General features: G+C 37.3%; 2 gene segments (V, D, J or C); both read left to right on the top strand.

The window, feature by feature from the left end:
- The first annotated feature begins 819 nt into the window (after positions 1 to 819).
- Positions 820 to 1,458, top strand: LOC116099888. The segment is given in 2 exon segments: positions 820 to 942; positions 1,103 to 1,458. Coding segments are annotated over 2 exon segments (405 nt in total).
- An 8,285-nt stretch (positions 1,459 to 9,743) lies between these two features.
- LOC116099887 overlaps positions 9,744 to 14,125 on the top strand; it is a 10,495-nt gene continuing 6,113 nt past the window's right edge. The window contains 1 exon segment of the V gene segment in view: positions 9,744 to 9,792. Coding sequence covers positions 9,762 to 9,792 — 31 coding nt within the window.

Below are 14,125 nucleotides of genomic sequence, written 5' to 3'. Positions count from 1 at the left end.
TTGTAATTCACTTTAATTTAACAATTGATAGATCAGTATTTCTCAATATCTGTATGTATTTAGAGTCCTTGTTTTTCCTCATTGTTGATGCACAAAGGAATGAGTCTTTTATGAAGAGAAGAATGAGAAAGATATTCTTAAGGAAAATGTAGAGACATTCACATGCTTCCTTGTGGCTATATTAACTTCAAAGTTATAGAAACATTATTAAAATTTACTGTAAAGTAATGTAAAACTTTGATGAAACTTGCACATGAATTTTCAGATTTAGGAGCTGTCATTCTTTAATAATTAAAATGGATTTTTTTGAAAAATGTGCTCTGACATTTGCAGATAATTATATCACATGAACTAAATGATAACAGAGCAACGTGCATACTGAGGATGGTAGTTACTCAGATGAGTTTCAGAGGAGTACATCTTCCAGAACTTCCAGTTTAAGTTCAAGCAGCTTCAAGGAAGACAGGAAGCAGATAAGGCTCTTTGAGTACATCTTTGAGAACAATCATCCTTGATCCAACTTTATTACAGGAAAAATATACCTCAAGCTACTCGATTGAACACCCCTTGTTCAGTGAATCAAATCAAGCTGGTTTTCAGAGAAATACATGAATAATACATTATGACAGAAATATGTACCACAAAAGAGTAAAAGAAAAACAGAAATTTCCTTCCTTGTGTGTGTAGTGTCTACAAATAAGTAGACATTGTCCTGGATTAGCCAGGTTTGCCTCTGTTAACAGATCACAGGAGTTTATAAGCTAAGAACTCTGAAGACTACATCTTGCTATTTGCATAGTTCATTCTCAGAAACCACAAATTTCTCAAGTTGTTTTAAAGAGATGTACTTATAGGAAGAGCATTATTAGTCAGAGACCAAGATTAAAAACACAATGGATTTTCATGTGCAGATTATCAGCTTCCTGCTAATCAGTGTCACAGGTACAGATGGGTAGGAGAAACCTAGATTCTTTTCCATGGGGAAGTTCCATAAACTACAAGAAACCTTTTTCTTTAATCTGAATATTGAATGGTATGAAATTATTTTTGTATCTCTGTCTACTAAGCCCCACTCCCTTTCTCTCTGTTTGATTTTCCATAGTCATAGTGTGCAATGGAGAAATTGTGCTCAGCCAGTCTCCAACAACCATGGCTGCATCTCCAGGGGAGAAGGTCACTATCACCTGCAGTGCCAGCTCAAGTGTAGTTAACATGTACTGGTACCAACAGAAGTCAGGAACCTCCCCCAAACTCTGGATTTATAGGACTTCCGACCTGGCTTCTGGAGTTCCAGCTCGCTTCAGTGGCAGTGGATCTGGGACCTCTTACTCTCTTACAATCAGCAACATGGAGGCTGAAGATGCTGCCACTTATTACTGCCAGCAGCTTACTAGTTACCCATCCACACAGTGTTACAGACTAGAACAAGAACCCTTTAATTCCCTGGGGCCTAGCTAGTTTCTCTAGAGGTGAATGAAGTGTAACCAAGGGTGTGATTGCAGTAGTACCCACAGGGTGCTTCATATCTCTCTTAGAAATATCTGTGAAGCTGCATTCATGATGTCTAATGGCAGCTGTTTGATTGCAGTAGTACCCACAGGGTACTTCATATCTCTCTTAGAAATATCTGTGAAGCTGCATTCATGATGTCTAATGGCAGCTGCCTAAACAATACCTGAACAAAGGTATCTCCAGCTTATATCCAAATATTGACTTGGGAAATCCTTAGGTGATTCCACTCTAGATAAGTAATTTGACTTCTGCAAAATCATCAGATAGTGAACCTACTATTGTATGAAAGTCTCTATGCAAATTGTCCAAGTCTTTAGACATAAAGCTTTTAGACAACTATAACTTCTTGTAGTGTGCAATATTAAAATAAAAACAACCCATGCTATTGCTGGCTAGGCACTGGCCAGCAGTCTCTACTCCCAGCCTTACTATTCCTACCTGTTTCCAGGTTACTGGGACCATATGTTTCCATTTTGCCAAAGCCTGTCCACCAACGCTGCCTCTACCTCTCCAGACACCTAAAATAGCTGTCCTCCCTGTGGCTGGATGTTAACAAACCTGCTCAACACTCCCAAATTGCTGCAGTGAGCTGGGGTACACTCTTGAAAATCCACACTCTGCTGTGGTAACCTTTTCCTGGAGCTCAGTTGAATCAACACAAATGGAATACACAAGACAATCTTAGTTTAGAATCAACAGATAACACCGTTGCTGGACACATAATTTAGTGTCCTAAATTCCCCAACTATTCTGTTAGAAATCTTCCAGTGGTGAATCCTGGTGGATTCCACCACCGATAATAGTCCCAGGTTTATATTCTGCTGTCTTGATTTCAACAACTAAAAAGACGCCCCTTCCTCCTCTCTTCTATCTTCCTCTCTCTGACCTGCAAGGCCCGCCTCCTTGCCTAGTGATTGGCTTCTCTTCTTTATTATTTAATCAATTAGGAGAAAATCCCACTACAATTTCTCCCAGTGATAATTGTATATTGTTAGAGCTGTAAAAACTAAGTGCCATGATAAAACAAATTTCTTATGGCTACTAAGTACCGACCTTTGTTTCAGGAGGAAAGGTAATTCCATGTGTAGATTTTAGCTGACAAAGGGGAAATACAATTTTCCTGTTTTAATGGCTAAATTGGTAAATACTTTCTTTCAACATTTTTCCTTCCTTCTTTCCTTCTTTTCTCCTCCTTCTTCCTTTCCTCCCTCCCACCCTTCTTTCATTCCTCCTTTCCTCCCTCCCACCCTTCCTTTTTACCTCCTTTCCTCCCTCCCACACTTCCTTCTTTCTCTTCCTTCCTTCTTTCCTTCCTTCCTTTTTTCCTTCCTTCCTTACTTCTCTTCCTTCCTTCCTTTCTTCCTTCCTTCTTTCCTTCGTTCATATTCATAACTTACTTCCTTTCATTCTCTTTCTGTCTTTCCTTCTTTCTCTTTTCTTCATTTTTTCCTTTCTTTTTCTTTCATTTCTCCTTTCCCTTCACTTTTCTTTTCACTTTTTTGTTGCAACATTGTTTTCTGTTTTTTTAAAAAATTTTATTCTTTAATCTTTATTTTTACTGTACAATCTTTATCCCCCTCAAGGTCAACCCTCTGATTGTTCCAAATCCCACACTTCCTCTCCACTGTTTCAAAGAGAATGGCCCCACCCCTACCACAACAGACCTTCCCACTCTCTGGAGCCCAAGTATCTTGAGGGTTAGGTGCAACTTCTCTTGTTGAGTCCAATCCTGTCAGTCCTCTGATGTATGTGTTGGGGGCCTTGTATCAGCTGGTGTATTTTGCATGTTTGGTGGTCCAGTGTTTGAGAGATATTGGGGGAATCTAGATTAATTGAGACTGCTGGTCGTCCTACAGGATAGCCTTTCTCCTCAGCTTCTATTATCCTTCCCTCAATTCAATCCCAAGGGTCAGCAACTTCTGTCCACTGGTTTGGTGCAAACATCTGCATCTGATCTTTCAGCTGCTTGTTGGGTCTTTCAGAGTGAGGTCATGCTAGGTGTTTAGCTCAGTAATAGTTTCAGGTCTTAGGGCCTCCCCTTGAGCTGGATCTCAGTTTGGGCCTGTCACTAGATCTCCTTTTCCTCAGACTCTTCTCCATTTTTTTCCCTACAATTCTTTCAGACAGTAACAATTCTGGATCAGAATTTTTTACCTATATGGCAACCCAGTCCCTCCACATGATGCCCTGTCTTTTTTTCTAGGAGGTGAACTCTACAAGTTCCCTCTTCCCACTGTAGGGCATTTCACCTAAGGTCCCTCCTTTTGAGTCCTGAGAGTGTCTTATCTCCCAGATCTCTGTTATATTCTGGAGGGTGGCACCAACTTCCTACTTCTCAAGGTTCTCTGCTTTCCATTATTTCTGCTGAACCTCAGGGCTTCAATCATTTTCCAAAAATCAATATCAGATCATGTTCTCCTCTTCTCCCTAATCCCCTGTTCACTTTCCTTTCTAGGTCTCTCCCATTCTCCCCTCCTTGTGATTGATTTCTTCTCCCTCCCAAGTGGGACTGAGGCATCCTCACTTTGGCTCTCCGCTTAATGACCTTTTTGAGTATTATGAAAAAGGGCTGAACTTTTTGAATATATGAAAAAATATTATTTAAAGCTATGACTCACCAAGTTCTATCTATTTTATCAAGTCTTGGATTTCATAATAACTGTAGAATATTCTGAAAATGCAGTCTCATGAAGCTAGTGAATATAGAAGAAGCCACCAGAAATAACCTAGGCACTGTATCAATCTACCCATAAATCAGTTGTGTTGCAAGATAAGTAGAACATTTCAGGTAGTAAAATAGGAGATAATCTTCTCTGTTGAGTTCCTCAGGTATGGGTAGGTGTAGCACAAACAGATTCTGCAGTCCACCAGCAGCATTCCTGACCTAGAAGCTAGGAAGCAATGAATTTATTTCTGCCTCTATGTAGAGAAAAATAATAGCAAATATAATTAGCATGTGTGTGAGTATCTGTGCTACACTTTGATAAAACTATAAAATAAATTAGCATTTTGATTGAGTATGGTCATTGGCTTGATTTTATTGCTTAATAATAATAAATGGTATTGTATTGTTACACAAAATATATTAATATTAATAGACATTAGTACTAGATGTAGACTTTTTAATGTCTGTTGCACATAAATACATCTTTGGTATATGTCTGAATGAATGGAAAATCTATGACCACATACTTCAGAGTCACCCTCCTAATTAATTTTTCAGATCAGTCAGTTGCTTAAGCTATTCACCTAACTCTTCTTTCTGACAATGCTCCTATGGCCATCATTATATTCAGGCCATGACTGGATATGAGTCTGACCCTGTAAAATCTTTATTTCTGAGAGAATGCTTCTCTGCACATGTAAAACTTTCCCATTCAACCTTTCATGGAAACTCACACTATGTCAGGACACTACTATAAATATAACTTCTCATGTATAGCTTCTACTTTTACTTCTTTACATGCTTTTTCACTATACAGCTTGATTCCTTCTGTCCTAAACTTGACTAACATACATATCCTTTTAATATTTAGAAAAGATATGGTATTTATAACATATGCAAGTTTGGAATAAATTGAGCATTTAAAGACATGAATAATTATTTCTGGGAGAATACTCATACACATTAAGTAAAATAACTTGTGTTAAAAGTGGCAAGAAATCAGGTACCATAATCTGAAGACTAACAGAAACATTGGATATAGATATATTCCCACATGAATCTAGGAAGGGTGGTAATATGTAAAGGGTAGAGAAAAACCATGTCATTGTCTGGCTTGATGGAAGCAATTCTTGAGTAGCTGAGATATCATAAATAAGTAAAGTGAGATTGTTTACCTGAAAAGATGGGTTAATTATGTGAGATTCTGTTTTTATTTACAAACCACAACTTCCTGTACTACTTGGTTACTTTTTAAAGAATCACTGTGAACAAGAAGGGGTAACAATCCTCAGGCCAAAGGCTCACATACCCAAAGCTCAGGAAACACTGAAGAAAATGAAGTGGAAAAATGATAGATTCAGTAGATCAGGGAGTTTGCTGTGAGGTGGTATATCCCAGTAGAAACAAAACTACCTGTATGAAGTGTTGGCAACACAACTACTCAAATGTGAGTTAAAGTAAAAAGACACCAATGAATGTGATAAACAAAATGGGCAACAGCCCATGAGCCCTCAAATCTACAAAGGATATTAGGGAGAAGGTAAAGCTGTCAACAGAAGAGGTGCTCCTCCTTAGGGAACATACCAATTAATTGTCCAGGTTGAAAAGATGAGCCCAGAAAACCTTCATATAAGTAATGTGTGGAGTCTATAAGAGATATTTATGAATGCATGTATGTATGTGTTTTGTGTGTGTGTATGTATGTGGGTGTGTGTAAATACATATGTTTATAGAACTTATGGAGTCAATGGATTAGAAAGAGAATAGTGACAAATTTTGGGAGGTGGGGATTGGAATAATTAAATGTAAGGGAAAATGTTGAATCTAATATTCAGGCTCACAAAGGGAAATAAAAAAAATAAAACAGAAGAAGCTGGTCATAATAACATTGACAACTCACCTTGAATGGACAATAGAATCAGTTATGTACAGTCTAGAGTACATATCTAAAGACCCCGAAAGGAGGAAAATGTCACATGGAAAGTCTACACAGAACATGATAGAAATCAAAATAATTGCACCTTATAAACAGTTGCTATTCCTTGTTGTTCAAAGATTAACACATTCCATACAAATAAACCTGTACTGCATCTCAATTGGAGACATAAGAGAACCACAGGTCTGTAATGTGCTGCTGACCTGATGAGTCCTAACACTGTGCCTACCCTTTGATGATTTGCATGTACCCAAAGCACAGCCCATTGACATGAGGACTTCTTCATAGTCAGGTCACACCCTGTTCTGGAGTCAGCCTCACACTGATCACAGACATGAGTGTGCCTACTCAGATCCTGGGGTTGCTGCTGCTGTGGATTACAGGTAAGGAAGACAGCACTGCAAATTCATTTATCTTCGTGTAGTCAGTGCTGCTTGGTTCTCAGTGAAAATCCTCTTGTGAGAGAATTAATCATGTGGGAATTTGTTTTCAGTTTTCCAATCTCTGATGCCAGGTGTGACATCCAGATGACTCAGTTCCAGCCTCCCTGGCTGCATCTGTGAGAGAAACTGTCACCATCACATGTCGAGCAAGTGAGAATATGTACAATTATTTATCATGGTATCACCAAAAAACAGGGAAATATCCTAAGATCCTGAACTATAGTGCAACCAGCTTAGAAGATAGAGTCTCATCTAGGGTCAGTGGGAATGGATCTGGCACAGAGTTTTCCCTGAAGATCAACAGCCTGAAGCTTGAAGATGTTGCAAGTTATTACTATCAACATCATTCTAGTACTCTTCCCACAGTGATTCAGGTCATGATGTAATGACCCAGGAAAGCAGAAGTGAGAGCACAGGCTGACCAACTGTCCTTAGGATGTCCCCAGCTGCTGAGCTGCTGAGAGTGTTTCTCTTTGCCAGGGGTTAAAAATCAATATGACGTTTTTATATAGGAGTCAGAGAAAATTTTCTATGTCCTAAATCCCTGTTTTGACCCCAAGCCTACTATCAAATCAAGGGGATAGTTTACATTACTCGTTAAAAAAAGGAAAAAACAAAAACTAAAAATACCTATTTATGTGTAGCAGAATATTGGTAATAGCAGGGATTCATGTAACATGGTTGTCAACACACACACACACACACACACACACACACACACAAAACACACTCTCACACTCCTTAACTTATTTTGGTCAGAAAAAAATTATGTATTTATAGGATTAATATACTGAGGAAGAAGTCTGAGTAAATAGTTTAATGATGATGAACATTGGCTGTTCTTTTAGGAGATCTGGAATCAAGGACCAACACTCACTTGATGTCTAGCTTTTGATAACTCCAATTCAAGGACTATTTTTAAGCCACTCTTCCTTAATTTTAGTTAAGGAATTGCTGCCAGGGTACAGGCAGGTAAGCAATCTGCAGAGAGGTGAGGGAGAAAACACATATAAATTGAGTCCTTTAACCTGTATCTGATTTAGGTAATTTGATCTCATTCACTTTATTTTCAACAAATTTAAACATATTGTAATTTTGGAAAAAAATTCATAATTGCTAATATTATCCCTGGTACACAAGGAAGTATAGTTACATAGAAACTCAACCCAGGGTATCTGTGTGATCTTAAGAGGTGTAGGAAGGGTCTGGCATATTCATGGTCCTACAGATAATATGGATGTCATTTGTGCTATTAGCCACCTGAGAGTTTAAGCTTGTGGGAGCTCCTGTTTATAGACAAAATGTAAGGGTGAAACACAAAAATTGTTCTATTTTTAACTCACTGGGAGATCCATTTTACTCCAGTCAGTTTTTCCTCTATGACTGCCTTCTCTGTTTCTATGGATCATACCTTAATTACCAGATATTTAATAGCTTCTTTTCTACTGGTACAATAAGACATTGTAGCCAATGCAATTTATCAAAATAAATAAATAAATAAATAAAGAAAGAAAGAAAGAAAGAAAGAAAGAAAGAAAGAAAGAAAAGAATTTAATTGGTTGCTCTGAGTTCCTGAGGATTAGTCCAGGAAGGGTGGGAAGCATGGTAGCAGGCAGGAAGGAGTGGACCTAATGTTTGTAGTTAATATCTTAAATCTTCATCTTCAAATAGGAGACACAGAGCCAGAGAGAATACTGTGAGTGACAGAGATGAGATAGATGTATTTACTTTTGATTTCTGATAATCAAATTACAAATAAAAACAAACATTCTTTGTCTCTCTGAGTAAACTCTTACTGCTTCCAAGTAACTACATTAAAGATTGAATTTTTCTATTCCTGACAGGAGTCTTGTAATTTTAGACCTTGTTTTCAGTGATCTTCTGAAATATCATGGTATATCCAGTGAAGGTTAGTACATTAAATATTGATTAGATTGTTGTCATTGGGCATAAAAACCATTATTACAAGCTAGAGCTATCATTTAGATATACTTTCTGCCCTCAGTATGAAAAGCATAAATCAGATCTACATTAATGTTATGTCAGGATAACTCACAGAATTGGGTACATTATGGAATCATTTTGTAGCAGATTTTGGGGTCATGCACAGGGTTGTGAGAGCCAACAACAATGCAGAAGAGTTGATATTCTGAAGGTATTAAGTGACCTGAGAAACTAAGTGAGAATTGATATGAGACGATGAGTATAGAGAATAGCAAAATTTTGGCAAAAATCAGCAGGTGAATTAGACATAGAGTCAGGCCTGTGCAGTACAGTATACTTTGATTCCTTTGGGATGGATTGGGAAGAAAAACAACAGCAAAGGGAAGATTATTAATCTAGCATAATGATGGCAAAGCTGGGGTCTAAATCACAAGAATATGGTGAAGCAGGAAGGATATAATTTAGGAAATCATTTCCCAATGAACTATAGAAAAACTTCTGCTTAAGTTGTTTTTCTGTAGTTCAGTTTTATTCAAAAGACTTCAGGGTGTATTGCAAATAAGATAATAGTCACAATGAAAATAGCTTGTGATCTCCATTGCACTTCTGAGTCTTTGTGTTAAATGACTGGGTCTTAAATTGTAGAAAGCACACAGTGAATATGAAGTTGTTTAAACCACCATCAAGATTAAATATTTAATTTTGTAGAAATGAAGTGCATCTCTAGTCTATCGTGGGATAGCTGCAGTTGTTGAGACAGACTGAATTATTGAGGTGAGGCTGCTCCACAACTGTTTATATAATCCACCATTTTCAAAACTAGATCATCAAAATCAAATCAATGCTTATTTGATTCTTTAAGATTCAAAGCTCTATGCCATATCCTACTGCCACCAAATCTTTGCTAGCTTCAAGGAGAATACACTTTCCCTGAGTGGGTATAGGACAGAGGATATAAGTAAGGGGAGGGGACAAATATATAGCAATGAATTTGAAGATGTATGTCTAGTATATTCAGCCATAGCATAGTGACTAAAATGGGTCCACACAGATGTTATGATATTTAATGTTTTTTGTGTATTGACAGAGCCCTGGAAGAAGTGTTTTTCTGGAAAGGCCCTACTATTTTGCATGGTTCATAGAGTTGCATTTTGAGAGTCATGGACACCAATGTCTTTGTCCCAGGACTGATACACATTGTTGATATACCTTTCCTGACACTATTACATAGCTGAATGTTTCCTGGACCTCAGCCCACCATATGGACAAATACCCTGCAGATCAGTATGAAGGTATACTTTCATATAATAATGCTGTTTAGATGAATTAATGACAATATACATGTTGATTTGATTAAAATTATTTTAAGAAGCACGTTTAAACATATGGCTTTACCATAAAGATATAATAAGTTAGAATCAAGAATAAGATGTGCCCACTCATCATAATATTGTAAGTAAATGCAGCATAATGGGGAATACCCTGAACTTCCCTAAATTGCATTAAGAAGAAAAAAATGTTTAGGACAGGTCTGTGATTTAAAAAAAAAGTATTCATTCTAAGTCAGGTCCAATGATGAGACCATAGGTGTGCACTCAGTTAGAGCAAGGTCATATGAATTAGTTGCTTTGAACTTATAGTGGGCATATATATATGTACATATGGAATAATGCACTGTTTTGAACTTGCTACCAACATCCTTCTGTCATTCCCCTTTTGTGTAACATTTTATCTATGAGAGAATTTTATATAGGACTTTTGTGTAAGAAGATATATAAAGGCTGAGTTAGAAAATAAATATGGTTATTGTGGCTCTGCTCTATCAATCAAACATATATGTAAATATATACATATTATATATGTATGTTTATATGTGTATATGTGCATATGTGTGTTTTTGTATATATATATATGTTTATATGTGTATATATACACATGTTTGTCTATATGTACATATGTAAATATGTGAATATATGTAACTATGCATGTGTAGTTGTAAAATAGTTGAAACAGGTAGGTTGGCCCAGCCAAATATATGCATGTTTGTGTGAATGTGTACATACATGTGTGTATGCATGACTTTATTTTTGTCCTGAAAACTTCAGACCAATTTCCTTTATGAATACCAATCCAAAAATACTCAATAAAATTCTTTCAAACCGAATCCAAGAACACATCAAAACGAACATCTGTCCTGATGAAGTAGGCTTAATCCCAGGGAGGCCGGGATGGTCAATATATGGAAATCCATAAATGTAATTCACAAAATAAAAATACTCAAAAAACCCATATAATCATCTCATTAGATGCAGAGAAAACATTAGACAAAATCCAAAACCCCTTCATGATAAAAGTCTTGGAAAGATCAGGAATTCAAGGCCCATACGTAAACATAGTAAAAGCAATAGAGAGCAAACCAGTAGACAACATCAAACTAAATGGAGAGAAATTTAAAGCTATCCCACAAAAATCAGGGACAAGAAAAGGCTGCCCCTTGTCTTCCTACTTATTCAATATGGTAGTTGAAATCCTAGCCAGAGCAATTAGACAACAAAAGGAGATCAAAGGGATACGAACTGGAAAGGAAGAATTCAAATTATCACTAATTTCTAATGATATGATAGTATACTTAAGTGACCCCAAAAATTCCACCAGAGAACTCCTAAACCTAATAAACAGCTTCAGCAAAATAGCTGGACATAAAATTAACTCAGGCAAATTGGTAACCTTTCTCTACACAAAGGTTAAACAAAGAAAGAAATTAGGGAAACAACACCATTTACAACTGTCATAAGTAATATAAAATATCTCAGCATGACTCTAAGCAAGTAAAAGATCTGTATAACAAGAATTTCAAGTCTATGAAGAAAGAAATTGAAGAAGATCTTAGAAGATGGAAAGATCTCCCATGCTCATGAAATGGCAGGATTAATACAGTAAAAATTGCCATCTTGCAGAAAACAATCCAGATTCAATCCAATCTTCATCAAAATTCCAACTCAATTCTTCACAGACATGGAAAGAGAGATTTGCAAATTCATCTGGAACAAAAAACCTAGGATAGGGTAAACTATTCTCAACAATAAAGAACCTCTGCTGGAATCATCATCCCTGATCTTAAGCTATACTACAAAGCAATAGAGATAAAAACTGCATCGTGTGGTACAGTGACAGGAAGGTGGATCAATGGAGTAGAATTGAAGACCCAGAAATGAACCCATGCAACTATGGTCATTTGATCTTTGACAAAGGAGCTAAAACCATCCAGTGGAAAAAAGACAGTATTTTCAACAAATGGTGATGGCTTAACTGGCAGCTAGCATGTAGAAGAATGCAAATTGATTAATTCCTATCTCCTTGTACAAAGCTCAAGGCCAAGTGGATCAAGGACCTCCACATAAAACAAGATACATTGAAACTAATAGAAAAGAAAGTGGGGAAGAGACTGGAGCACTTGGGCACAGGGGAAAATTTCCTGAACAGAACACCAATAGCTTATGCTCTAACATCAAGAATTTACAAATGGGACCTCATAAAATTACAAAGTTTTTAAAAGGCAAAGGACATTGTTAATGGGACAAAATAGCAACCAACAGATTGGGAAAAGATCTTTACCAATTCTGCATCTGATAGAGGGCTAATATCCAATATATACCAAGAACTCAAGAAGTTAGACTCCAGAGAATCAAATTACCCTACGAAAAATAGGGTACAGAGCTAAAAAATAATTCTCAGTTAAGGAATACCAAATGGCTGAGAAGCACCTAAAGAAATGTTCAACATCCTTAGTCATCAGGGAAATGCAAACCAAAACAACCATGAGATTCCACCTCACACCAGTCAGAATGACTAAGATCAAAAACTCAGGGGACAGCAGATGCTGGCAAGGTTGTGGAGAAGGAGGAACACTCTTTCATTGCTGATGGGATTGCAAGCTGGTACAACCATGCTGGAAATCAATTTGGAAGTTCCTCCGAAAATTGGACATAGTATTACCTGAGGACCCAGCTATACCACTCCTGGGCATATACCCAGAAGATGCTCCAACATGTAATAAGGACACATGCTCCACTATGTTCATAGCAGCCTTATTTATAATAGCCAGAAGCTAGAGAGAACCCAGATGCCACTCAACAGTGGAACAGGTACAGACAATGTGGTACATTTACACAATGGACTATTACTCAGTATTAAAAACAATGAACTTGCCGGGCAGTGGTGGCGCACGCCTTTAATCCCAGCACTTGGGAGGCAGAGGCAGGTGGATTTCTGAGTTCAAGGCCAGCCTGGTCTACAGAGTGAGTTCCAGGAGAGCCAGGGCTATACAGAGAAACCCTGTCTCGAAAAAAAACAAAAAACAAAACAAAAAAAAAAACAATGAACTTATGAAATTCTTAGGGAAATACATTTATCTGGGGAATATCATCCTGAATGAGGTAATTCAATGACAAAAGAAGACACATGGTAGGCACTCACTAATACTTGGATATTAGCCCAGAATCTCAGAATGTCCAAGATACAATCCACAAACCATAAGAAATTCAAGATGAAGGAAAAACATAGTGTGGATACTTCATTCCTTCTTAGGAGGGGGAACAAAATACCCATGGAAGGAGTTGCAGAGACAAGCTATGGAGCCAAAACTGAAGTAAGGACAATCCAGTCACTGCTCCACCTGGGAATACTTTCCATATACTATCACCAAACCCAGACACTATTGTGGATGCCAGCAAGAGCTGGCTGACAGGAGCCTGATATAGCTGTCTCCTGAGAGGCTTTGACAGTACCTGACTAATACAGAAGTAGAGGCTCACAGCCATCCATTGGACTGAGCACAGAGTCCCCAATGAAGGAGCTAGAGAAAAGAACCAAGGAGCTGTAGAGTTTACAACCTCTTAGGACAAACAACAATATGAACTAACTAGTATCCTCAGAGCTCCCAGGGACTAAACTACCAACCAAAGAGTACATACATGATGGGATTCATAGCTCCATCTGCATATGTAGTAGAGGATGGTCTAGTCATTCATCAATGGGAGGATAGACCCTCCATCCTGTGAAGATTTTATGCCCCAGTGTATGGGAATTCCAGGGCTATGATGTGGGATAGTGTGGGTTGGTGAGCAGGGGGAGGTGAAAGGGAACAGGTTTTTTTTTTTTCCGGAGGGGAAACTGGTAAAGGAAATATCATTTCATATGTAAATATAGAAAATATTTAATAAAAAGTAAATAAAAAAGAAAATATAAAGACAGTGGTTAGTTTTATGGGTAGATATGATATACCAAATTTAAATGCAGACAGATAAGCAATTAAGCAAACATAATCACCAGAGTAATAGAAGCAATAAGTAAAACTCAACCAACATTTTTCCTGCCATGAAAAAATAATAAGTCAAGATGAAGTGAAGAATTTTATCAAATTTTCAAGGAGGATTAAGGTTAATACTTTTCAAATTATTCCACAAAATGGAAATAGAAGGAACATATCCCAAATCATTTTATGAGGCAATCGTTATTCTGATTTCTAAGCAATGCAAAGACCAAATAAAGAACTCCCAGGAGAAAGCATTTGACAAAATCCAACATCCCTTCATGATAAAAGTCTTGGAAAGATCAGGAATTCAA

The sequence above is a fragment of the Mastomys coucha genome, unplaced genomic scaffold, assembly GCF_008632895.1.
Source record: "Mastomys coucha isolate ucsf_1 unplaced genomic scaffold, UCSF_Mcou_1 pScaffold20, whole genome shotgun sequence".
NCBI classification, from domain to species: domain Eukaryota; kingdom Metazoa; phylum Chordata; class Mammalia; order Rodentia; family Muridae; genus Mastomys; species Mastomys coucha.
Note: the sequence above shows the minus strand (reverse complement) of the source record. Positions and strands in the feature narration are given on the sequence as shown.